General features: G+C 37.2%; 1 protein-coding gene across 2 annotated transcripts in view; it reads right to left on the bottom strand.

Annotated features, from left to right (window-relative positions):
- Window positions 1-481: 481 nt before the first annotated feature.
- The window catches only part of IPO5 (importin 5), a 40,314-nt gene continuing 13,194 nt past the window's right edge, over window positions 482-27,601 (bottom strand). Inside the window, exons 7-26 of one of the 2 annotated variants that reach the window (XM_079306820.1) lie at window positions 24,483-24,605; window positions 24,274-24,394; window positions 22,163-22,250; window positions 18,985-19,091; window positions 16,780-16,904; window positions 16,601-16,690; window positions 16,340-16,513; window positions 15,894-16,112; window positions 15,347-15,430; window positions 14,503-14,635; window positions 14,288-14,409; window positions 13,674-13,770; window positions 13,025-13,197; window positions 12,497-12,608; window positions 11,821-11,876; window positions 8,611-8,733; window positions 7,864-8,083; window positions 4,822-5,050; window positions 3,170-3,311; window positions 482-623 (exon numbers count right to left, since the gene is read on the bottom strand). In XM_079306820.1, coding sequence (XP_079162946.1) covers window positions 537-623; window positions 3,170-3,311; window positions 4,822-5,050; window positions 7,864-8,083; window positions 8,611-8,733; window positions 11,821-11,876; window positions 12,497-12,608; window positions 13,025-13,197; window positions 13,674-13,770; window positions 14,288-14,409; window positions 14,503-14,635; window positions 15,347-15,430; window positions 15,894-16,112; window positions 16,340-16,513; window positions 16,601-16,690; window positions 16,780-16,904; window positions 18,985-19,091; window positions 22,163-22,250; window positions 24,274-24,394; window positions 24,483-24,605 — 2,625 coding nt within the window. In that variant the 3' untranslated portion in view covers window positions 482-536. Of the gene's footprint in view, window positions 624-3,169; window positions 3,312-4,821; window positions 5,051-7,863; window positions 8,084-8,610; window positions 8,734-11,820; window positions 11,877-12,496; window positions 12,609-13,024; window positions 13,198-13,673; window positions 13,771-14,287; window positions 14,410-14,502; window positions 14,636-15,346; window positions 15,431-15,893; window positions 16,113-16,339; window positions 16,514-16,593; window positions 16,691-16,779; window positions 16,905-18,984; window positions 19,092-22,162; window positions 22,251-24,273; window positions 24,395-24,482; window positions 24,606-27,601 lie in introns of both variants that reach the window. The other variant, XM_079306821.1, reaches the window with a different exon arrangement.

Consider the following 27,601-nt stretch of genomic DNA (forward strand, 5'->3'; position numbering starts at 1 on the left):
TTCCTCATTGAGTCACTGTACAAGTTGTTTTTGGGAATCGAAAGTGCGATCAATGAGGTCTTCATGCTCGATGTTTGTCTTCAGTTTTTCATCTTTTGATCTACTACCTTGTTGGGCAGAAGGACATTTCCTACCCTACAAAGACTCACACTCCAATTAATACAATTAACACTAGATGTAGAGAAACGTTTATCTGTTATAACGTACATCTACTGTTGGAGGTCCTATGTCTAATGAGAAAATTCAGCTTGTTTCCCTTTCACCATCGTATGGATGGCTGATACCGTTAGAAAAATACTCTTCAGTGCTATTGTAGGGTTTACAGGAAACTTCTTTCATGTTGTGGGATAGAAACCGATTTAAACACCGTTCTGAAAGAATGCTTCTTCCTGCTGCCACTGCCTGTAGGTTGCAGAAGAATGGCCTACATGCACTACAGTTCAGGTTTTACTCAGAAAAGAAACAAAAGAAACCTAAACAATAGGGTAAAACGTTTATTTGGAGTTAGTTTTCTTGCAGATGATAATTAAGGCCCTTCAAGCAGAGTTCAGGAGCTCCTGTATGGCTGCCTGTTGATCTGCATTGAGCTGTGATATGCATTCTGTCCACAGTCCTCCAGAAGTCTGAAAAAAAAAAAAAAAAAAAGAGAAGTGGTCTTTATGTAGGCTGAAAGTGTCCAAGGCACATCCTACACTTTGCTATGTTTATAAAGCTCAACATTCATTCAGCTTATTCCTGTAATATACATGCCCAAGAGACTGAAATCTTCAGTGATACAGTGATACACAGGTCCAACTTGAGATGCTCTAAAAAGCTGAACAGGAGCAGGGTAACTGATTTGAACTCCTGGGAACTGTCTGTAACAACTACATGGGGTGACAAATGACACTCCAATGCTAACCACAGCCTAAACCATTCACACCAAAGTTAATATTCAGGCAAAACTGAACCATGCCTCTTCCACACGAGTGCTTTGGGCACTGGTGCAGCAGTAAGACACTCAGAGATTTGAGGTGAGCATTGGGATTACAGCACAATGTGCTACATGTAGGTGTGCAAAATTCTGCTGCCAACACAGGGCATGGCTCTTTAGTGAAAGGAAAGGTCAATTACCTCCCAGAGAGAACTGCACAGCATCTGCCTGGGAAAATGTGAACTCTTCATCTGTGCTACCACAGCCCTCAGCTGAGACATTAGCTTTCAAAGTCACCATCAATAAGGACTGTTCTAATGGCACCAGAAAGTGCTGAATATTAAAACTGAGGAAAAAGTATTTATTCACTTATCAGTAGAAACTGGAAGCAATAGGCATCCTGCTTTCTTTAGGACAATGACAGGGAAAAAAATTCCAGGTGACTGACTTTAGGTATTTACATAACAGTATAAATTAAGTAAATTGGAAAAAAATAATATATATTTGGTATATTTTACATTCAGTTCTATTATAATGCTATTTTCTCAAAATTTAAAAAGTTTAAACATTTAAAAATAGATTAAAAATTTAAAAATAAATGCTCTCAAATGCAAGTTTTTGGGTTTACTTTTAAATGCTGTTTTAAATATCACTTTAGAGTATTAATGTATGATGAAATATTGCAGGATTAAATGCACTCTTCCAGCATTTCCGATGCACGTTTAAATTGATATTTCACACTGAAATATTTCTGGCCTGAAAATACGTAAGCAAAGAAGTTTACACTTAATTCCAATAATTACCATGTTGTTTATGTCACACACTGGCAGTGAAACAGCTTACTGAGATAGTTTTAAAAAATAAAAAATGTCTCCTGGAATCTGGAAAGCAGGAGCTTGTTAGCAACTATGTATCCTGGAAAATTCCTATCATAGTATAAAACTCTAACAGTCAGTAAGCATATAAAAGTCTTACAGCTTTACTAAAGTCAAAATATTATCTGTGAAGAAAATAGGATTGGTAACACTGTGCTAAAATTGTATTTTTTTAAAATACATGACTTTTAAGATTTTTTTTTCTTCCTCGGTGTGAAGGTAAATCATTCAGCCAATGCTAAGGTCTTGTCTCATATTAATCTTCCAATCAATTCCAGCCAAAATCAGACATTGCTGTACACAACTAACCTGCATGTGTGTGTGCCACTGCATTGTAAAAAAATTGATGATTTGAGATAAAGTGAACAAATGCATTAGGTAAACCCTAATACAAAGGTCCATTCCCAGACTTTAAGTACTAACAGATTTGTATCTGTCAGGCAGAATCTAGAGCAGCCACTTACACTACTTTCACTTTGGAACTTGGCTCAATTTCCTTCTCTTTATGCCTTCAGAATTTTAACAACTTTTTCTACCAGACAAAATGGATCTCTCAGGATAATACACTCATACAGGTGAATCTTTCCAATATCAAGTGTTCTTAAAATTCTTGAACCTGCATTTTGCCAAGGCAGGTCAGGTAGAAAGGCCAATAATTGATGATCTGCTGCTCAAAATCCTCCATACTTTTTTATGAGCAAGATGCTTACCAGGCACATTCCTTTCTCTCATTAGTACTACATCCACCCAAGAACATTTGGCCCTGGAGCAGATCTGCACTATGAGCACTATCACTTTCAGCACTGTAGAGAAGTTGTTTAAGTACCTGGACATCCTCACCATCATTAAGTGACTCATTATGGCATAAAGGAAGTGAACCTTAGGGCACTTACCCAAAGGCAGGGAAACCAGTGAACCTATATTTGCACTGGAATGAAAAGGGCAGTAATAAAATAACTTGTGGTTTGCACTCATTCTCTAACAAAGAACTAAAGCTGCTGCTGTACTAGAAAGTCACCACAGAATGCAGGAACCACGTGTTGGATCTAATCCTGCAGTACAGCTCACTGATAAAAGGACATGCAGATTTCTCTCCAGATTCTAATTTCTGACTCAGAAAAAGATCCCACAAAAAAACTAATACTGGCTCACACATTAAGCATCTTGCTGCATGACAGTTAGTTACAGTTATTTTATCCAAGTGCAAATGTCACCAAGTTTTATCATTAATCATTCAAGGAACATCCAAGGATCTCCAAGATCACTGGTTGAACCATTATTCTCTAAGGAGATAAGGCTCTCAAAACTGGTTTAACAGTTTAGTTCCTTCTGCAAACAGATTGTAAATGTTCCCTTTATACTTGAGCAAGCAGTTATTTACCTGCACTTGGCGAACGACGTTAGCCAGCCGCTTGGTACATGGATCTTCGTGTTTGATAGCTTCGTGCATTTCACCATCCGCAATTATACCGAGTATTCTGGGAAGGTTGGAATTGTTGGGGCCGAGGACAATCGGGTTATTGCTGTTACAAAAGATACATTGCAAAGGAATTAGTGTTTATCTAAAAATAATGTAAACATTTGGCACGCAAGTCAAGTGATTTTGAATGATCTTATTCTAAAGCTGCTTATTTAGGTTTAGGTTTCACACAGCTGAATAAGTATGCACAGTTTTGTTGCCTGCTGACAGCATGTTCCCCCTTCTGTTAATATTTAACCAGCTGATTCTTTACTCAGCCTAAACTTTATCAGGAAGAAGGTCTGAACTTTACAGAATGGCTGAGTTCCATGCAGGTGATGGAACTGCAAATAGTGTGACAGAAACACCCTGCCTAAAAGGACTTATTCCTCTCCCTGTGCCTCCCAGGACATTGCGTTACTGGAGTCAGGAGTGCCAGTAACGTCAGCTCTCTACCACCACTCTCCATGACACAGCAAGAAGCAGTCCTGCTCCCTCTTTCCCAGCCAAATGCTGGAGTGGAGGAGTATTGGCAATCAGGAATTTGTGTGGAACACATGATCTGCTTCCAGCCTTGCCACCTACCAGTGCTGGAATGCAGAGGCTGTGAATGGAGGACTGGCAGAGCTCCAGAGAAACAGGTAGCCAGCCTGAGCCACCTGCAGAGAGCTAGTACAGAAGTGTGCAGGTACTGCAATTCTCCATTTTTCTATGTTCCTGTTTACATGCACACCTGGCAGCATTATTATGGTGTCTCTACACAATTCTTCTATAATCAGTCTAAGGACCTCAATTGCCATTTTGAGACTCTGTCTTAATAAAGCACCCAGAGATACAAGGTATTCACAGAATAGAAATGAGTGTACAAAATCCAAGTTACTTCCTTTATAACTTTCTCCTAAGATATAAATACAGTGCCAGCCAAAATGTTTACTACATAACACCTCAGAGACTACATTCTTTCAGTCGTTTATGAAGTGCACCATGCTAGAATAACTGTTTACTTTCTTCCCTCCATTTACCTACAGGAGGGAACACAAATCCAAAGAATAAACTGTGGGAGAAGATGCTTTCAATAATTACTGAAATAATATTAAGAGAAATAACCCTGTACAATAAATCTTTCCATATTATTTCTTTACTTTATACTTCACTTTGTTGGAAAGCAAAAAGGTGCAAAACTACTTAAAAGAAGGCTGCAAGAGCATGTGTGCTGTTTTTAAGAGAAAGGACATGATCAGTCACTGGTCCTGTTATATAAGCAGAGTATTAGAAAATTCTCCTGAAATTTTCTATACAAGTTTTCTGCAGATCCTTTCCCATTATGGACATATAAAGCAGCTAGGATTTTTTTTTTTTTTTCCCAGCCATACAGATACTATTTAGGACAAGAACAGTAGCTGTTTAAAAAGGCAGCAATAACATCTGGGAAGGCTCAGTTCTCACATTTCAAATTATCTTCTCTGAACCATATGTAGATTAATCTCATAGCTTCTTAGTTTTGGAAGAAGAGTGCAAGGAAAAAGCATGCAAACAGGCTTAGTTTCTGCAGTAGTGTGAAGATGTTGCCTTACCTCTCAAGTAAGTCACACAGATAATTGAAAGTATGAACAGCTTCTTCTTTGTCTTCATGAAGTGGAAGCCATGATAACCAGTGTGGAAGGACTTCTTCAACATTTATACAGTCAGGCTTGAACTTCATTATCTTTCCTATTGCTGAAATGCAGTTTTCTGTTGCATTGACATTCTCTTTGGCTTTGGCATCTGGTGACTGAATGACTCTCACCAGCAATGGAAGTGCCTCTAATTGTTAAAAAAACAATAATAAAGTTTAATGCACAATGAAGCTATACTTTATTAATATCACTAATTCTACGTGAGACAACTGTATGTATTAAAACCAGGATTTTTTTGTGTTCCAAGCACTGAAAACTAGGAACTCCAATGTTCCACTGCTTTTAGGTTCTTCTCTGCTCAATAATTACCATATGAAAACCAAACAGATAAATAAAGCTCTGCAAGGAAACAGAAGAAAACAGCTACTCTGAAAGTTTGAATTTGCTTTAGAAGTTCAGAAGAAAATAATATTCCCATGTCTCTCAAATGGAGTTATGCAATCTAAAACACATGAGACATTGTAGATAGCAAGCATTATCTCTTTAATTGAATGTGCTCTATAAACAGAAGACGAGGAAAAGCACTGCTACAGTGACATTTGCTGTGAATGTCACTCGTTCATTCAATGTGAACTATAATGCACATTTGCAGTGTATGCCTGCTGTGTATCTATTGCTAGTGGGCACATCTGTATATAAAAGTATGTATGGATGTCCACACACACCATTAAAATGTGCCCTAGGGAAAGCTCATAGGAGTAATCTCACCTGGTGAATCAACTGGGCATACTTAAATCATAAAAACCAAGGAAAGGAAATGTCTTTTAATGGAGGAAAAATGCTAGTTTTCTTCCTAGGTAAATAGCAATAATATTTTTTTAAACAGTCATGTTTAACCACACGCACGCTTCTAAATGTACATTAATGTCGTATTTTTAGCTACTAGTGTCCATGCAGACTTCCAAGCACACTACATTGCAAGCAGAAACAATTGTCCTTGTGCTCTTCTACTAAAAATAAAATGCTAAAGCTGTGATAATTCTCTATCAGCACAGTAAGCAGGTTGTGGAGTTGTACAGAAAGCACACTTCAAAATAACTAATTACTGAGGAAGAGTGAGATCTCACACTTCTGAATTTTGATGAGTAGGTAGAAGCTTTGCAGTTAAAGAATACACAATCACACCTTCTATATTAAGTCCACTGCATTAGATTTTTGAAGAAAGGAGGAGTTATGGAAAACTGTTAAACATTACAGAGCTACAGAAGTACCAGACCCACTAGCTTATGTATCAAATGTAGGATAATGATGCTGGACTATTCTCCAAAACAGAGTTTGTTTTAGAGAGGTCTATAGTGTCCAGGACAACTGAGCCTGCATTTTATACCTCAGGTTTTCATGGCTGCTGAAGCTAAACCTCATCTAATCTGTACCTCACTCTCTAATACTAATGGATGACTATGTAGGTGTGTGTCCTTGCAAAATTAGGAGGGCATCAAAATTAATCAGCATAATTTTCTCCCTACAGCCTACCAGACAAGTTCTCATCTTGTCCCTAAAACAGATCCATTCTCACTAGATATTGTGTTAGATAAACCTTAAAAAAGCCTTTTGACAATAGAAGACCAATCTTCTATAACGTTAAGCTTTTCTCCAAGGACTGACTGCTCTGACACCTTTCAGTTTTGAGGCCACTGATGTGATTTAGGAAGAAATCCATGCAGTTGATTGATAGAATTTTCACAGGGAACAGCTAAATATATTCTTCCACCAACATAACAGAAACAACTTTGTCAGTTGCATCAATTGTAACCTTGTATCTGTGTTTAGACAGTGACTCGATTTGCTGTACTTTTTCTTTCCTCTTATTTCTTTGCTCTTTACAAAATCTGGTTTTAGTGATGTTTGTTTCATCAGTGTAGCTCACAAGCCATTTACAAGTTCTTCCTATATTCCTGGACATTTCTTAACTGACTGCCAAAAATGCTCATAGCAATACCTCTGACTTTTCTGAAGAGTATTTTCACACTCGCAAAAGAACAATACTCCAGTGCTATATATCAACTAGTAAAGAAAGTAAGTTACAAATAAAAGCTCACAAACATCATGTTTTTCAGAGATACAGCAAAACCTGTGGGGTACATAGTATCTCATGACATGGATTGACTTTGTTTCTAATCACAGCATATCTTCATCTATTAAAATAAATCATAAAGTTCTTTCATGCATGCACAAAAGGAATTAGAATGCTTTTGAGGTATCTGCTTATAAACTGTATACTGTAAAGCTGAAACCTTATTTTATCTAAAATTCAACTTAAAGAGAAGCCAAGTGTCTGGGCATAATCAAAGATTATTTGTCCAAATACTAAGAGAAGGATCAAAGATGTTACAAAGTTTAAGTGGGGTAAGATAAAGTGTAATTAATGAAAAATAAAATTAGGCTTCAACAGCTGCTAAAAAGCTCAAAAAAATTCAAAACCAGAACTGTCTAGACAATTCTAAATTTTCATGCTCTTAATGATTCATTGCAAGGCTTCCCACACTGCTTTTCCTTTTCTTTTTAAAAAGACACCTTATCCTGATTGTTATCATGTAACAGTTACATTTACATTAACAATGAAAATTACAACTCTGATTGATGTAGGAAAGATTTGTGTTAATCCATATCAGATGATTCTAATTTTCTTACATTACCTAATTCAGCTTTCATATAATATTCATGTGAAATACATATTTTAAATACATACTTAGATGACTAAATGTTTTTTTTAAAAAATGGAAAAAACCTTTAATAAGGGGTGCTACTTAAGAGTGCAAAATTAACTTTCGTGACCTGCAAGAAAGTGCAAGCAGACAATTTCTTTAAATTTAAGATGAATTTGAAATTTCAAATTGGAAACATTTAGAAAGAAGACAAAAGTGTTTCTGATAAGAAACTCATTTCACTTCTTACTTTACAGTCGGCAGTGACCCCAGCAGCAGGGCGGGGCACACGTACCTGGGCACACGGGCCGGTAGCTGTCCCCGCCAAACTGCGCCATGACTCCCACGCCGTAGGCGGCCGCCTGCCGCACCTCGGGGCTGCTGTCACACACCGACTCCAGCATGGGCCGCAGGAAGTACTCGGCGTACTTGAACGAGGCGGGGCTGCAGTGCTCCACCACGTCGTCAAAAATGCACAGCCCCCACTGCCGGTCTGCCCACGGCCGGTGCGGACACTGCGGCACAAACACCAACACTCAGACACCTCCACACCGGGCACCAACAACAACTGCACACAACAGCGGTATGCACTTCTGTTAAAATCCTCACGGATTAAATTCAACCCTAAACCCGTGTAATTTGTGGTAGTGATCGTTCCAGCAGTACCATGAACAAAATAAAATCCAGGTGTCTATCTCTATTTCACACTCCATTACATATATCAGTCTCAATTTTTGCCCTCGAGTCTGCAACACTTTTTTGTCCCTCCTCTTAAAATCCAGTTTTGAGATACTGGACATCTTCGAGGAAATTAAATTTCTCAAAACAGTTGTGGGTCTTGTAACACAGATTTTATACAGCACAGCAGCAACCCTGCTCAAAAAGCATCGGGTAACAACTTCATCCTTGATCTAGAATAATTCTATTTTGTACAACAGTAATTGCTTCATTCTACCTACCAAGTTGTCTAAGACTTCAGCATGGAAGGCATACTAACACGTCAGAAAAAATAATTTAAATTAAAGGAAAACAAGGTACTTACAATTAAGTTGACAATTAGTGGAAGTAATCTTTCAAACCATGGCAGTACCTTCTCCTTGTAACTACTGAATATTGAGTGCAAAATGTCCGATACTTTAGTCAAAATATAAACGTCACTGTCATCCTGAAAGGAAAAGGATACAATCCACATGAAGACTAACAATCTTTAACAGAGTGGAACTCACATGAAGTGCTAAGGTGTCTAAACTAATGCAGTAAAATTGGCTCATGATTTTTTTTTGTAAAACCAATTTTATTAAGTTCACTAATTTTCAATTCTTTGTCTAATTGCAGAATGATGGAAAGCAAAATGGTGTAGGTTGGAAGGCACCTAGTTCCAAACTCTCTGCCGTGGGCAGGGCCACTTCCCACTAGATCAGGTTGCTCAGAGCTCCATCCACCCTGGCCCTGATGATTCTCAGGAATGGGGCATCCACATCCTTCTCTAGGCAACACATTCCACTGTCTCAAGGGATATCACTTGTGCCTATTATGTGGATGTTGAGGCAATGAATGGAACATTTTTAACATGGCCATACAGTCAATTCCTTATCTACTGAATTAATCAAATATGGATCTCCTCAAATTAGTGACAAGGATGTTGTGTGACACCCTGTTAAAGGGTCAAGAAAGATGTCAAGGCAGATGACATCAGCTGTTCATCCCTAATCCATCAATACAGTCACTCCATCACAGAACCCATTAAATTAATCAGGCATGATTTGCATTTTGGAAGCTTTATCAGCTGTAATGACCTCCCTGTCTTCCACAGCTGCCAGGAAAATGTGTTCAGTGATTGTACTGGAGAGAGAGTGAGACTGACTGGTAGTTCCAGGAGCCCTCCTTTTCACACTTCTTAAAAATGTAAAGTCGATTGCTAGAACCCAGTTGCCTAATACTTGCAGGTTTGTTTCAGGAACAGAAAAATCAGAGCAGGACAAAACTGTCTTGTGCAAATTTACTGCTTCAATGGGTTCCCTTTACAGAAGGCACAAATCCTTTTTCCTCTTCTTTACCTTACAGATACCAAAAGAAGCTTTTATGGAAAAGTAAATGGTTAACTGCCTTTGTGATAAAGGTTGTGGCAAAATACAACAAATACTATTCTCTTCCTTTTGTTGTTTAAATTAAATTTTCACCTTGCCCAGTTAATACATCTAACTGGTCAAATAAAGGGCCTTACCTCAGAGCTATGAGTTCAAGTTATACCAAGGTAAGGATTACTTATGCTGGAAAACTTTCTTTTACAGCAACTTCTGTTGTACTCAGTATGGTCCCTTTAACCAGTTTAACAGGCAGGGAAAACAGTACAGCTAGTTTCTGGTCCCTACTGACCTTCAACTTTCTCACCTTCTGGTGACAAACTAGTAACTATTTACTGTGCAACAGGCAGCTTCCCACAGCTGCATATCTAAACCCTGCCTAGCAAGGCAATTTCTGCATTGTCAAGGCACAACTCGAGCAGGAACCCTGGAACATGCACACAATGACATTAAGAGGCAGAGAACTGCTGCAGCACACCACAAGGTCCACCTTGGTACTGCCTGTTGACCAATAGTTGATGCCTGGGGAAGAGAGTGTAACTCTTACTTTGTGCATGCCTTCCGCTCAGCAGTTTAGTTATTGCTGAAGTGAGGGCTGCATCTGAAATGTTTCAATAACTCTCATGACTTCTGTGTTTTTAATATTTCTGCTGCCTTGGGATTAGGGCTATATAAACATACTCTGAGGCCAAAGAAGTATATCCAAATGTTACTCATTTGTTACTTCAGTCCATATGGCAAGTAATGTCCTCATCCCACCCCTCCTTTCACAGGGTAATGCAGGCAAGTCTTTTACAGACTTCATACAAAATCAGCAAACATTAGAACATTTTAAAAAATGTCTTGCAACTCTGTTGCAGAGTAGGGACTCAGCTTTTTTGAAACTGTTGCCTGCTTGCATTTCTCTCAGTACAGAGTGATACATAGGAAATAAAAGGGTCTTGGAGGCAACAAAAATCTACCCTCTGAAATGCTGGCCTAATTCTAAAAAGCCTAAAAAGAGGCTCAAGAACCACACTGTTATTTAACACAGTATTTACATATTGGTGCATGATTTCTGGAGTCTGCATACAGGTTAAATTCATGTGATCAAGTTTCATACCTGCACTGTGCAGCAAAAAAAATTTATTCTTAAATTCACTGAGTATACTTTGTCTCATAGTATAAGCAACAGTTAGTCATTGTTACTGTCTCCATACTAATAATTATTTACTACAAGTATTGTATCTCTTCTACTTCTACAATCACCTCCACTTTAAACTATTAACTCACTTTGGTACCCTTATGTGTAAGTAGTTAAGTAGTCACTTTGGTATTCTCTCTTAAGCAAATACATTATGGCAGCTGTTTATCCTGCTGTCCTTTCCTCATACTGTTTTTGGGCCATTTTTTTGAGACAGGCTCCTGACATGACACACCAGATGCCTTGGGATCAGAGGTAAAGAGGCCCTAGGTTAAGAGCCATGCAGTTTGCAAGGCTCAAAGAAAAAACAAATCAGCAAAGCTAGACCCATGGGACAACCTCATTGCAGTCACAACTTTGTCACTGGGGGAAGAGGAGGAGCAGGCACTGATTTTTTCTCCGTGGTGACCAGTGACAGAACCATAATGAATGGCCTCAAATTGTGTCAGGAAAGGTTTTGGCTGGGTATTAGAAAAAGGTTCTTCCCCCAGAGGGTGGTGGGGCACTGGAACAGGCTCCCCAGGGAAGGAGTCTCAGCACCAGGCTGGCAGAGTTCAAGGAGCATTTGGACAATGCTCTTAGGCACATGGTGTGACTCTTGGGATGCCCTGTGCAAGGGTAGGAGCTGGAGTGGATGATCCTTGTGGGTCCCTTCCAAATCAGCTTATTCTGCAACTATATAGTCTGTTGTCAAGTCTGTACCAGTGTTAAGGTCATCCAAGAACTATTTGAGCAGATGAAGAAAAGAAAAACCTATGTTGTTCTGAACTTTTTACTTCAGCATATCAGACAAGGAAACCTTTCATTATTTCTGATTCACAGAACCCATTTCTTACTGAAAGTTTTGAAGGACTATGGTAACAAGATTCTCCTGTGAAGAAATAATTCTGAGGATGCACTATGCCCTAAAGGACTAGAAAGCATATTTGGGTAGTATTTCCATCCTGGTGCTTGATAAGTAGAAAAACTCTTCAAACTAACTTACTTCATCTTGTAATGACTCTTCAACTTGTTCATCATAGTCTTCATCTTGTCTTTTCACTAAATTTAAAAAAAAATTTAATCACTACCTTTCTATAAATGCATAAAAAGCCTGTGAAAGGGAAAAATTAAGCAGAAATAAATTTAGAAAACAGGAAACAGTAGCTGAAGATGCAACAGGAATTTTCCATTTTTAAGAAGCTTCGAAAAACTTTCACAGAAAAGGAAGAAGTACAGGACAGCTCAGTTTAAGAATGTGTAAAATGCACATGAAATTGGTATTAACATACTAGCTGCTTACCACAAAGACAAGAAAAATGCTTAGAAACGAGAAACTGCTATTGCTTTGAGAAAACTGTAAAGATTTCAGATGAAAAAAACCCCACAGAAATGGTAACATCATAGATGTGGCACTGTCTTTCAAGTAAATCCATCCATTAACTTTTGATTAAACAACACTATTGCTGAAAATGATGCCATCTTCATCCTCCAAGAGCTTAATAAATACGACTCATGGACTCTGTTGGTTCACAGTCTTTACTGTGAACTTACTGTGTCTTTACATAATAATACAAATCAATGAAATCTAAACAGTTTTTTTCTCTGTGTTTAGAAATAATTAGAAATTCTGCTTTAAAGAACAGCCACATCATACGTTAACAGGATTTGTGTTAACTTACCCTGTCTTAATTCTTGATTTTTAAAGTGCTCTTCTAGTTTTTCTTTCAGTATTACTCCAAGCTCTTCAAAGTGTTCATTGTTAAGGCATCCATCTCCCATTACCTCAATGCACTTGTAAAATAAAGCAACCAGTTTTTCAGCTTTAAAATTTAACAAAAACAGTCTTAACGAAATCTAAACACACATGCTCTGGACCACTAGCAGGAATAATATTAGAACAGTCATACTGTAATCAATGCTCAAATGATACAAGTAAGGCACAGTACCACTGTACATTTCATACTCAATTTCAGTCGCTCATGGTTAAAATGAAAATATTTGGTACCAGTTTTAAGTTAATACTTTGGTAGTCTTGCAAAACAAAATACAACTTTTTCTATCAGCTTTAATGACATTTATAGTCACAACAAATCTCCTGCAGAGGAAGGCTTGCATTTATTCGAGCCTTTTAAAGGAACTCCAAACATGTCTGTTCTTATTTCAAAAAGCCACAAACAGTAACACAGTGAAATCTGTAAGAATGTTACCTTTGCAAAAGAATGCATTATTTCTGAGAGGACATCAGACTCTGGCTCCGTCCCAATGGCTTTGATGAGAGCATCACACATGAAGTGCCACATCTGTGTGAGGTACTCTGGCCCACGAACCCTGGCACATGCAAGAAGGAGGGGCATCGACTCCGCTGCTGCCACCCGGACACGTGCCATTATTAAGGAAATACAGCAATCAACACCAACAAAGTGCTCAGAATTTAAGACCCCACACCATCATAAAGTTTTTAGTTTTCTACCTGAAACTCATTTCATTACAATCCATGCAGTAATTTCTTAATTAGATATAGATTAAATCATAAATTACACCACCTGCTATTTAGAAGCAGCTTCAAGCCTATTTCAGACAATGACAGAAAAGCTGCTCAAGTTCTTTTCTGCTTTGTTACACAAACATCACTTTTTCTACTGATTGCTTATTTAGAAGGAAACTAAGGGGAAAAGTAGGAATACATTGCCTAAAATACATATGTAAACCAACATTCTCTGAAACTATTTCTGCTATAAAGTCACAGATTTTACATGCAGACTTTAACACTACCACTTTCCAGTACTTTAGGAAAACAGCAAGCACAATTTGGATTCTAAGTTTCCGTATTCACAGTGGAATCTGTTAATAGGATATCATCATGGAAATAGAACTTTAACAATGGAACCATCAGCTTTACAACTTGCTCTGTGTATTCCACAAATCCTTCTTTCAGCTCTTTTGCGTAGCAAACCTGAAAAATAGAGCACAGATATGCATCTTTTAAGGGAAAATACTTATATTTTTCAACGATGTAAAGGTGAGAGGGAGATTGTTAAAAGTGCAAGATTTTTTTAGTTTATTTTAAAAAATGTGCAAGAATCCATTTACCTTCCCCCTCAACTGTGGTAATTTGAGAAACCCTGACAGCAGCATGAGTTCTCATTCTTAGGGCATGCATGTATTTTTCAAAACAAATTCCAAAACAGCAATATTTGCAAAAAGGAACTACTTTTTAACATATCCAATTCCTTATGTTTTGCTAACAAAAGAAAATCATCTGTTCATTTTAAAAATTTTAAGCTCCTATCTAAATAAACCATTTTTAATCAAATAAACCACATGCAACTAAGTGCATGTAATCCAAATTAAGCAGCATCATGCAAACAACTCTTTCCCTTGAGAAAAAAAGAGTATTTTGGTTACAGATTTTGGCTTCAGACTCAACTGACCAGAAACACATAGATCATCAAAACTGTTTTATTACTCACCAGCATCTGGCATGCAGTTGATTTTTCTTCAAGGCCTGCAGTTTTAATTCCAAAACTCTGCTGATCGCCTATGCTTACAAATTCCCAACCTTCATCATCACTCATATTCTCCATATCTTGTGCTGTTGTACAGAGGGGAGGAAAATTAATCTAAAAGTGCTACAAAATAATTGATTTCAATATACCTTTCAAGCAAAACATCATCTTAAACCTACTGTCTAAAAGAGCTACTTCAGGTTTAATGGATGCAGTCTTCATTAAAGGTCCCATGACAACAGGAAGGTACTGCTGAAATTCCTTTCCAAGAATTTTGCACATTCTGGCCCATGCAGAGATCATGTAAGAAATCTAGAAAAGAGAAGGCAAAATTTTCATGTCCCACATTTTATTTTAATACATACTTAAAAGGAAACCATAAAGGAAATACATTACACAATAGGACTTTTGAAAATAATGTGTCATCAGTCCATAAAGCTTATTTCAAAGAAAATGTAATATGCAATCCACATAAAAAGACATCTTCAAAAGACATCCCAAGTCTAACAACACCTTGACAGCACCTCTGATCCAAAGTAGCTATACATGTAAAAATGTGACAGTGTAAGATTCATTCATGACTGCATTGCAAGTATCCGTCCTAAAAAATACTTTTTTTTATTAAATATTTCCCAGTTTTAAATAATACTGCTGAGCCACATTCCTGAAAACAGTAAAATAGAGCAAAATTTAAAAAACGGTGCAGTACTATGTTTTCAGAGGAGTATTTGTTTTCAAATGTACAAGTTAAAATAGCTCTCTGCTCATTAGAACAGCTGCATAACAAGTCTTGTTGATCTATTTATAAGAAAGTGACAGCAAGCTCAAATTTCTTCTGCAAATATAGCTCCTGGAAGTCTCATTTCCTAACCATGCTTCTGTGAAAGATTCTAGGGCCATCTCAATGTCAAGTTTTGTAAGACAGGCTGGACAATTAGCCAGAAGTGCCAGGGAGGGGGCAGAAACATCACGTATACAAGTATTTTTTAATACTAATGAGATATAAAGACAATTTTAACATACCTGTGGGTCATCATCTTCCAAATCACTGAAGTCTGTCTGTGTCTTCAATAATAGCTGCATTACATCTGATGCATCCTGCATAAACTAGATACAGCGAACAACTATGTTTTTAAAGGCAAATTAAGATGCTATTTCTCAGAGACTTAAATGCTCACTTAAACTTTTTCAGGCATCCACACATAAAACTATACTAAGTTTCCTTTGAACTGTATACATTTTGCCCTTTATACTGTCTAAATGAGATGCCATGTCATGAGGCCAAAAAAAAAAAACCCCAAAAAAGCCACAAAGGAAGAAAAGAAATTCTTGTTTTCAACATTTTTCAGTGTGACAAGAATTACTTAAACTACAATAAGATTCTATCGCAAATTGTGAACCTAAGCAGCAACACAGTCAGCTCAGAAATGGAAACATAAAGACAAGCATAGAAATCAGCAACAATGTGGCTGATTATAATATAGAACAAGTGATTATATTAATTTAGTGCTAATACCACAAAAACCAAAGGCATTTAAAAATATCTTTAGACCATTGTGTAAAATCTTACCTTTTCTTTGCCAACAGCAAGACCAATTAGACTGATGCATTCAATAGTCTTTCCTCGTAAAAGTCTTAATTCCTTCTGAACAGCATTTTCAACAATATGTTTTAAGGAGGGCATAAATAAGTCATAGTAGGGAACAAACTTCTCCTCTACTGTATCTGCAACTGATGCAATTGAAGTCACAACTTGCTCCAAAACCAGCTTAGTGCCTTTCTGTATCAACTTGGAAAGAGGAAGAATAAAGTGTTATATTCCTAAAGTACGGATTTTACTTAAAAGCATGCCAAATGTAAAGATCTGTTCCTGCACATAAGCTAATTCTCATCAGTTTAGACCAACATCAGCAGATATGTATACTGGCTCATTTCTGAGGTCTTAGTTCAGCTGTACTTATTCTGCCTATGTGACAAGGTTACCCTCCACCAAACAATTTGTTCAGTGTATTATACCTCTTGTAGTTTTATCACCATAATGGAATGAAGATGCTTCACTAGATTATCCAAATATGGAATAAGCAGTAACTTGGGACAATCTTCAGTGAAGTTTATGAGTGCTGCAGCTGCATGGGCTTGAACCCGCTGGCTGCCTTGATCCTCCATGGTTTGTAGAAGAGCTCCTATCACCTGAAAAAGAAATGCTCCTTTTTAGACAACAAGTTTCTGAAAGGGACATAATTCTACCACTTGTTCCCCTACTACTCTACTACTTGCCTTCTCATGAAATTTCTTTTGAAATGCAGGTGCAAAGTCAGTTGCCATTTGTCCAACAGCATTACAAGCGGCGTATCTTACTCTGGGATGCTGAAAAAGTATTTCCCTCAAACAGTTAACAAGCAGTTGTGAGAGCAGAAATGAAAACATTTTGAAATAATTGCTAGAACTATACTCACAGGATCCTGAAGGAATAGCAAAACGAAATCAACTATTTCATTTAAAATTCCCTCCATCTGTTGGTGGCAACCTTCTCCAATGGCAGAGAGTGCCATCAAGCCAGCATGCCTGTACTTCCAGTTAGCTACACAAGAGTGAAAAGGAAGTGTTACTCATTTTTGAAACTACCAAGAACCACAAAGTGAATCACCTTTTCTTTGCAGGGACTGGGGGACACAGGAGGAGGCAAAGTGAAGAACAAGAGATGGAAGGGAAGTTAATGCATCTACTTGATTTGTTAAATACTTTTCTATATTCCTCATACATACTTCCAGAGACGTACAAAAAATTGAGTGTCTAATCCAGGCCCAATCCAGACCTAGAAAAAAGAATTCTTAACTGCTGATACAAGTATGTACATAGTACTAATACCTGGAAACTGCATTTCAATTAAATGAGCTGACCAGGCAAACACCAGACAGTACTTTTTTAGCAACATGTGAGAAACTCCAATTTCTTTTATTTATTTTTTTAAAAAATCTTTATACTAGAAATCACTGAGATTACAAAAGAGAAAACCAAAGGAATAAACAGGTTTACCAAATGACCTGTGGAAAAGGCATGTTACAGAACTTATCTCCCAAAACAATGCAATATTTCATTATTGCTAGTAGCATATTACATTCCTGGAATGAAGAACATCACAGTTCAGAGCAGTAGAATCCTGACACTCAAGCTTCTGTCTGACCAGGATGCGATGAAGTATCATCTTGACAGAAGGTATAACAGAAAAGCAGCAGTTTATTTTGTTCTATTTCAGTTCATCAGATGTTCCTAGTTAAGCCTACACCTCGTGACTCCCACTGCATTACTGTCAGCATGTATTCCAAACTTGAAATTAATGAATCTACAAAGTGAAACACAATCTTCTTTGGACCATCTGGCCACCCAATTGAAACTCCAAAGTCTAAAATTATTATTTCAATAAATATTTGTAAGAAAGAGGGAATGGGAGAAGAAGTAGTTTGACTTCTGAGAGTACTGTCAATGTTTTAATCTAAGTATCTCCATCTTTCCTCCCAAGTCTCTACCAGTGAGAGCTTCCAATCAAAACAACATCTTTTGCATTGCCCTTCTCCAAAGAGTATTAACAGTTATGGACAGCTCTGACCCACAAGAAAACAAGCATCAGGCATGAATTGCATGACCTCCCCTTCTCAGGAGTCAGGTCTTTCAGTGATTAAACTTCACACTTCTCTGAATGTATTACAAAATTAGCTAGTTACTAGCCTAGAAGCTACTAACACTGGGTCAGATTAGTTCATTTCATAAATAAAACCTTTTTTAAAAAAACCCTTTCATTCCAAACAGACTTTGCAAGCGCTCACACACAGCAGGTGCCACCTTGAGTAGCTCCCTGTTCCATATCCCAAATGCTAGCCTACCAGCCTTTTCTGGACTGGGTTTTAAACCATAAAGGCAGAAATAGTACCCAGAACTTCTGTGTTTTCTTCTACTCCAAAGGCTCAAACCACAGGTCAAGAGAAAGTTTGTGAAAGCAATGCACAGTATTTTGTTCAATCATTGGCTGAGCAGGCACTACAGGTATTTTAAGAGGAAAAGAAGCATACTGAACAACTGATAAGAATATATAGAAACACCTCATGAAACGTATTAAAATCAGCATACCAAATAGACAGACAGCCTACCAATGACCTCTGTCCATCAAATTCCAGGGGGAAAAAGCCAACAAGTTTTCCTCTATGAACTGTAACGTGTTAAAATTTCACTTAAATGCAGCACTTCTGAAGAAGCAAAACCACCGAGCTACAGAAAACAGGTGGCACATTAGACATACTTAAGGTACTGTGAGGTTCTTTTTAGGGATTTAGAGAGAATATTTTGAAATAGAAAAACACCAAGTCTTCCCTTATTTTTATGTAATTCCCAGGGTTTAAAAAAATTTGCATTCTTTATGACATCTCTGCTCAGTTGTCCATGTCCTAGAACAAATGTTGCAATGCATTCTATGTAAGTTTAATAAATCAGTCTAAGAGAAGGTATAAACTTTCAAGTTCACAGCATTTACAGTTTTTGCTGCTGACATCAAAAGTGGAAATGTATAATAACATATCAAGTAGCTAAACATGAAGACTTAAAAGGCATTGAAGTTCTTGGAAAGGACAGAATTGTTAAAAAATAATAAAAGAAAATTAGTTACTTACGATTCTGAAGCATTTGCATAATATGTTCTTTAATCATAGGCAAAACAAGTTTCCCTCCAAGGCCACATGCCATCCTGTCCAGTGCACTCTCACCAGCCACTGCATTGCTAAAGATCAATCACACAAATATCAGTGGTTTGATATCTACAATAAAACAAGCAATTCAACAGAGTGCTCTTCCCCGCAGTTCTAATTTTCAAACTTTTGCCCTCTGAAAACACAAGCCCATTTAAGTAAAAAAAACACAAACCAGTCACAAAAAAGTTACTTACTATTCACTGGAACATTTGTTATCTGCAGGCCATTGATTAAGTCTACTACCAAAGAAACTTGAGTCTTACTAGCACCAAGTCCAACAGTACTGAATTTCACAGTAGTTACACACATCTAGAAAGCTTAAACTGAATTTGCAATTAATGAAGCAATAATATTGGCCATTGTCTTTTTGTCACAAGAACATAAACCAGTTCAGACTTGCTATGATTCAGATGAACCAGCAGAATTCAAACTTTGGCACACAAAGAGACCTTTCTTGTATGGCTGTACTCAGTAGCATGGTCTCTTGTCAATGACTCAGGCAGAAAACATCCAGTCCAGGTGAGGCATTTGTGACTCTTGGCCAGTTACAGAACTCAGAATAGCCCAACATTATCTGTGCAAATCTGTGGTTTGTTCCATCCAATGGAATTATTCCCTATGAAAATGCAAGACATTTTCCAGGATACAGATAACTACTGTTACAGTCTGGCATGGCTGGCAGTGTAGTAACTCAAGGTTATTACAAGTCCATCCTAGACACCCGTGATGGTGAAAAAGCTGAGTAATGCTTCAGAAGGGGATCAATCTCTCCCTTTTTTAAAGTTTCAGTCAGCTGGATCAGAAACAGGTCTTCAAATTATTATGCTTGAATCTCCAAGTCTCATTACAAACCACAAATAATCTAGAAACACACATGTTGTGAAGAAATAGGATTGTAAAAAGACGTTGACAGCATTGTATTTGTTCCTCAAATTTGCCATGTTCAAATAAACAGACACGTTACCAGCAGGACAAGAGAGCACAGGCACACAGGGTTAAATTGGAGCAAACTCACTAAAGTTAATAATCTGAAATTCCATTCCTTGAGCTTTCTTCCCACCATTAATTCATACATTCAGTTTCAAGAAATAAAGATAGTATATCTCAGAAAAATGGCCACACATCTTCCTCTAATATTCACAAGGCCTTTGCCAAGAAAATAGGAAGTTGGATTAATCTTTTCCTCCTTTAGAATTTCACTCCTTTATGAAGCTGGAGCAACAAAAAACTGGAAATGCTAAAGTATTCCCTGCTACTTTTGTGTGGGCTGACTCATATCCCCCTTCATCAGATCTGAACACACCCTAACTAGGGTGCAGCCTGATGATCATTAGTCTGTTCCTGAGACTGCTCAAAAATTTCAGTGTTCTTATGAAGCCACAAAGACTCAAGCACCAGGAGATGTTAGCATGCACATCAGCCACTGACTCTCCACAAAGGTGAGCTTCAATGGTGGGAAGCACATAGCAGCACTAGGAGTGACCCTGCTAGAAGAAAAACTGCCCTCACACACACAACCACCAGAGACCAGCTCATATCCAGTAGTTTGTGCCTAAGCCTCAAGCTCTCTTATTGCTTTGAGGGCCACAGGAGCTCCTTCAGGCTAAGATTGTTGAGCATAACTTGTTTTCTGATTTGTGCTCACTCTACTTTTGACTTCTAACAAAGAAAAGGAAAATTTTCATTACAGAATCCATAGGCACCTAGGCTGTGTTTAGAAGAACAAAGTTACTCTGCTGACAATAAAGAGAAAATGACATGCCTCAAGTGCATGATTCAGCATACTTACTAAGATGCTTAAAGCAAGCCATCTGAATAAACTTCCACACCCTGAAAGGCTTGATAAGGATATGAATTTGAATATTCTATTCCCCCTTGAAATTTTACTGACTGAACAAGATTCAAATACTTAACAAACCTGAATGAAGTGGTAGTGTCTGACACCTCCATAGCAAAATTTCAGTACTGAGGAAACAGGTTAAAAGGGTATGGTCTACTATGTGAGGGAGAAAAGAAAAGACAGCTCACTTCAATTTCATAATCAAAAGGAACTAAAAAGATTATTTCAAGTAAGGCAAAGATTAAATGGATTATTCCATAATTTCCTATGCATCAGTTCTACAGATGTCTTTACATACCTGCTATCTATTAGAAGTTGCTTTAGAGCTCAGGGTAAATGAACATCTCTCCTACTGTCAATTTTCCTGTGAAAATTTCTAAGAGTTCTGAGATAAATTGTCTCAAAACATTAATTACATCTGAATCTGGATGAGCCAGGTATGCCAAAGAAGTGTCTAGACTGGTAAATGAAAATCCATGTCTTTACAGAAGTGTGGAGATAGTTACCCCCTACATCTATTTCTGCTTTCTTCCACCTCACTCTAACAGCAGCTGGACAAGGGTAAATGTAACAGGACGTTGTACACAGACCACTATTTTAGTAAAAACTTGGTGCCAGCTACAAAGCATGTAGGAATAAGCAAATCCAAATGACTGGACATCTTTAGATCTTTCTTGCCTAAGACACAACAAGATAAGCCTACTGCTAGCCATACCAAGGAATGCAAAATAATAGCAAATTTTAGTATTTCTGGATTAGGTGAAATCCAACAATAAATTCTGCCATGTATGATGACATCCTTCCAAAGTCATCTTTTTGCCAAAACAATGTACTTTCAAGGGCATAGATACAGAAAAATACAAAGACATTGGTTGTGGATGATTAAACAGGTCAATATACTTCAACTTGGCTTCCAGCTAACTGCAGGATTAGGAGACACTGATTCTGAACTGAGTAGTATAAACGACAAAAAACCCAAAAGCTAAACGCTTTGAAAAGCTACAACAGTAGAAAACAGCAAACACAGGGACATGTAACTTGTCTAATTATAGCAAATATGAAAACTGAAATAATTTACTTCCTTGCTGAACACTGCCTAAGTAACCACATATAAACTACTTCATGACTGAAGGAACAAAATTACAACAGCTATTTGAATAAAGAAAAAGTAATGCACTGCAGTCATTTGCATTCTGCGCTTTAAGTGTGCCTTTAGCCACAGCCTTGATAACACATTGAAACTACTGGTTTCATAATTACCTGTCAAAATCATCATCTGCAAGCTCATCTGCATTTGCCCAATCTTCATCTTCTTCCAAATCAACCATCATTGCTAACATCTGAGGAACTGAAAAAGAACAGTTTTAAACTCAATCTGATCTCTTAAGATATGCACTTGTTATTTGAGAATCTATTTCGAGTTTTCTCCTTTTAAAAATTTTGAAGAAAACCAGCTTTTCTTCCAGTAGCAGATGGACAGGTCTGTCAAACTGCATCAGCAAATAATCCAGAATGCTCTATAGCTCCAAAATGTCATGTCAGTGTTTGTTGCTACTAGCAAACAAGGCTGAGAACAAACTCTGTTCCAATGTGCTCTGGCCATCACTATAGAATCTACAATATCTTGTTTCTTCTTGATGTTTTGCATGAATGTGGCTGCCAGTAAGTGTAGTTCCACAAAGGGTTTTTCAAAAAATGTAGAGCATGCATAGAAATTTCAACATTGTCCCAACAAGGCCTCAAAATTTAATTACTGCCACATATAGATGCTTACAAACAAGCACAAGCCCAGTTAAGCCAGCTTCTTATCAGGGCAATAAAACTCTCTGCAATCCTGTGAGTTCAAGAAGGGAGGTCTTAATCCAAGTGGATTCCTGAGCAGCTAACTGGCACACAGGAAACAAATTCTTAAACCAGCACTGTGCTCAGTAAAACCAACACAAGATGACAATTTTGCCTAAGTCCCAGTTTTAATTATGAGTATCAAGTGATTTAGCAACTTCTCAGTTGAATGAAAACAAGAAAGTCATTAAACTAAGACAAAAAGCCAAGATAAAAGTAGTCCTTTTTTCCTACTTTTTTATAATTCCCTGAATACAACTGCTTTACCAGTTCTGCAAAATAAATGTTGTTCTCCTTAACAATATATTAATAATCAGACTAATTTTACAATGAAGTGCAAATGAAAATCATTTCATTCCCACACGGTGCTTTATCTTAATAGAAGTATTTCATTCCTAAACCAGCAACCCAAAATAATAGGAATACATTCTAAAGAAATAAGAGGTACTTCTCTTCAGAACAAATAAGAAGCTTGCAATGATGTGGGATCAGCAAGTGTCAAGCATTAATAATTCCAACAAGCTACAGGCTGGAGTGAAGATAAGAGTGTTCTGAAAATTAACAGACTTCACAATATGTTCTAAAGAACCTCTTCTTAAAAAAACTATTCCACTATCAAACAAAACTTCTCATCAATATTTTAAACACTTAAGCCAAGCAGATCCAGTTTACAACATTTTCTAAAAGAAGTTTTATGATTTTAGTGACATCTATTCATCTTTCCTCAGGCTAAGCACACAGCAAAATTGTCGTATTTTTGAGCTGAGCAGGCAGCAAAAGTTGCCTTTTCTGCAAGTTTCAGAAAACAAGCAAGAATTTAGACAAACACAAGTGGGACAGGGAGGGGAAAGTAGGCTATGCTGCTGTGCCAGTGCCCTGATCTAGTCAAAGAAAGGGTTTAAAAGGCAAAGAAACACCAATGCAAACAGCATTGATGCTGGGGCTGCCCAGAAGGCATTTATTTTTAGCATTTCAAATAATAGTGCATGATTTTAAAAGTGCCTCTTCAAAGACTTTACCATCCGCATGTTAAATAGACTAATTAGATTATTTCTATCTATTTATACCAGCATCTGACTTTTTAATTCACAGCTTAAACTCACCACTGATGCTCAACATGCATGCTGAATTCCTTCAGTCTTGACTTGCCAGCACCACAGAGTATCTGGCCTACATACCAAGCTCCAAACATAGAACTTCAGAACTAAATACCTTTTTTTTTTTTGTTACAGTAAAATTTTCCAAATCCAGCAGAAAAGCATGAAAATACTGTTTTCCTTGGAAACATCCATTAAGAGTCCACTGTATTTTTATTCACGTTTTTGGTGCTGCATAGGCACAGATAAATTCATGAAGAGTCATAATAGGAAGGGGGTTACTCCATTAGGTGACACTGAATTGAGTTTTCTTAAGTTACGAGCACCAGCAAACCCTCAGTTAGATGTGGTTTTGCCACTGACTGACAGCAAAGTCAATTTAATACTGTAAAGGACAACTGTTTCAACAAAGAAAATGAGAAAAATACTTACTGGCTTGTGCAATAATATTTGTATGCTTCCTCAGCATAGCTGCAGCAGTTTCTGACAAGGCCACAATTACTTCAAGTGCCAACTGACGCTGCATATTACTGAGACTGGTATCTGCAGACAACTACAACCCAAAAGATGGTTAATGGTAAATGGTTAGAACAGATGTTTTGGGGTAGAAAAAGTGATTCTTAAAGCACTCCTAGATTTACCTTCAGAGCTAGTTGCAAAGTTGCTTCTAAATGTGGTCGTAAATACTTAGGAACAGAATCTGCAATTTCTACAACGGATTTCAGAACAGAATCATCATTTTGGTAGCAGGAATCATTTAGAGCCTATGAAAAGATAAGATGGAGATAAGATAAATAAAAGTAAACAACATTATGAATCGGACCAGAGTAATAGCAGGATTTGCATTAATTGTTTCCCTGAACAGTCTCATTTAGTATTAGTAGCTAAGTAGCCAAAGTCTGAGACCATAAGGACTGACCAGAAGAAACTTTTTGTTAAAACTAATGCTTCTAACAATAAACTAGCTGATTCCAGCAAATATAAGCAGAATGAAGAAGATAAGAATCAAGCAGACAATTCCAAGAGAATGAAGTAACTTCATCACAAGATCAGCCCTGCAACAGTAAGACATCAAGAGACCACCAACCAGAAGTGTCTGGGGACTGGGCCATCAGTGGCTGACAAACAATTGAGAGACATGAATTGGGGTAGGGGTACCTCTCTAGAGGCACCAGCTCAAGCTATAACCTGAGAATTTATGGAATACAATTAATTAGAAGCTTTAACTCCAAATTTCAGCTGGATCCCAGAGTCAGACCCTGCTATGGTGACCTGTGTGCATAAATCCATAACAGGAAACTACGCAGCATCCAAAACTACCAGTTTTCTACAACTAAGTTATGGCTCATAATGTTCAAATCTAACACTGCAGACAATCAGAAAGAATTAATCACACATCAGAGACTCCAACATGCAAAACCACTGAGTTCTGACAACAACTTCAAAATCCATTTAAGAGAAAGTAACTCTGCCCAAAAGAAGGAAAATGAGCCTAACTCCTCTTCTGCCTGTTACGTGAGAAAACTTTTGAATATCTTATGCTTATAAAAACCAGGAATCACAAGATTAAAGAGGTTTTTTTCAGACAGCCCTTGAGACCCACCAAATTAAAGCAGACCTTTCAGCCTTCAGTCACAGACATGGAAAAGAGAAAAAGAAATCAAGCTTTTTGCAACTATCTTTCCTAACCCATATCCACATTCTGAAAAGTAATTTAAAACTTACTTTTAACTGATCAGGTTGATATTATAGTGCCAAAACAGAACACTGTTACTCAATGGTGTAAGGATCTAGAAGTAAACAAAACTCCAAAGAAAAAAGTCTTTACATTCACTTCTGAGGTTTTGAAAAGAATTTTCATTAGCAAAGTATTTTATTTCTTCCTAATGTTGAAACATTTTTTTGAAGTAAGTGAGTGATTTTTAATATTCAAGTCTAGACTTCAACATTTTTGATAATCCACACTTTTATAATCCACACTTTCAACACAGAAACAGGATCTTCTAGTACCAGAAATGTTCTGGAAAAATATGAAAAATAAAAACCTGTCATGGTTAAGACCTTTTGGTCAAATAGCTACAACATCCTTTTGCTCTCTAAAATGACAGTGTAATACTTACAGGAATTTTCTGCAAAACTGTATTTTATACCTATTACAACTCTGACAATTTTTTAAAGCAAGACTGGTTTTCTGAAGAAAGCAGCTTAAAGTGAAATGTGACCCCTAAAAGGTGGAAGCACTTTTCTGTAGTATCAAACAATGTCCAAGGAAGTCAGTGAAGTTCTATCTGCTTTTACCTCCCTTTTCAAGAGAAAGCTTTGAGTAAAAGTTTCAACTGTCAGTTTTGAAAGTTCAACTTCCAGCATAACCATTATAGATCTTGTACCAAAAGGACTGATATGCCAAGTCAGAATTTTATTTTTAGCTTTTTTACCATGTCAGTATTTCAACAAAATGAATTTCAACAGCAACAAAAAAAGCATCCAACTGTCTCCAAAGGTCACTCACCACTATTCTAACACATTCCTATTTATAAACTCAGATCTTCATATCCATCTTGTGTTACCACAGCCAGAAAATCTAGTTCCTCTTCAGTAAGTACTTTAAAAAGACTGATTTCATAGCACAGCTCTGTGCTGTATTTGCAAAAAGCTTGAAAATGTGTGCCAAGTCCATGTGTTGCTACAGTGTCTAAGCAGTGCAATAGTAGCATTAAAAGTTACAGCACACAAAGTGGACTATTAGACCAAAATCTAAAACCTACACACTATTTAAGTGCCACACTTAAAGGTATCACGATAAAAGGTTTGACCACCCAAAACCCTGCCTCTCCCCCACTAACACAGTACTGAGTAGCCACGGTCCTCTCAGACAGTTACAACTTTTAAACAACAAAATTGTTATGACAAAGGCATAGAGAGGGACTAACCACCAGAGATCTCAATATCAAAACACTTAACTCATACACACTACAGCCCATTTTCAAGTTCAGATGACTTGAATAAATTCCTCTCGGTTTACATTTAAGGGCAAGCAGAATTCCACCAGTAGCACATGCCAGTAGATTTGGCAAAATTTTTCTTCAGCTTGCCACAAATCACATGCAGTTTACAGCTCACACTGTCAACAGGAACCTGCTGTTCTGACTGTAGTGAGAAGTCTGTCTTTAATGTAAATTAAGCCTAATTTAAAATCACCAGAAGTTCACTTCCTGTGCTATCATATCAAACTTAGTTGCTTCCACTGTTTCTTGATATAGAAAAGGAAGTGTACTGTGAAATTGTTATCCTTTAGAGCTCAAACCATTTCTGTCTCTGGTTTGGTTTACAATAAGCTTCTCTGCAAAAGCAAATAACCTTACACTAGAATTCCAACTTTTGCTCAAATTCATCCATCCAAGAGATCTAATACAGCCTCAAAAATTATATGAAGCTTAAAATGGCATTTTATTTACAATTTCCTAATTTTTTAAACAATAAAGATAATTTCTACAGACTCTTGCTCTCAGTCTGAGAATCTATGTTCAGAATAATTCTATGCTTTCCCCTAAAGTGAATGTATACAGGATATCACGAGGCCATGCATTCCCCAATTATGGATTACTTCAAACCTAAGGGTAGCCCATATTTAAACTATGTTTCAGTATTATGGTTGATTTAAAAGATGCATCATTTTGACCTATACACCTTACAAATAATTTTAATTCATTTATCTCTGTTGATCAGCACTGAGCTATTTTCCTTTAAACCCTATCAATTA

Source organism: Erithacus rubecula (assembly GCF_903797595.1).
Source record: "Erithacus rubecula genome assembly, chromosome: 1".
In the NCBI taxonomy this organism is placed as follows: Eukaryota; Metazoa; Chordata; class Aves; order Passeriformes; family Muscicapidae; genus Erithacus; species Erithacus rubecula.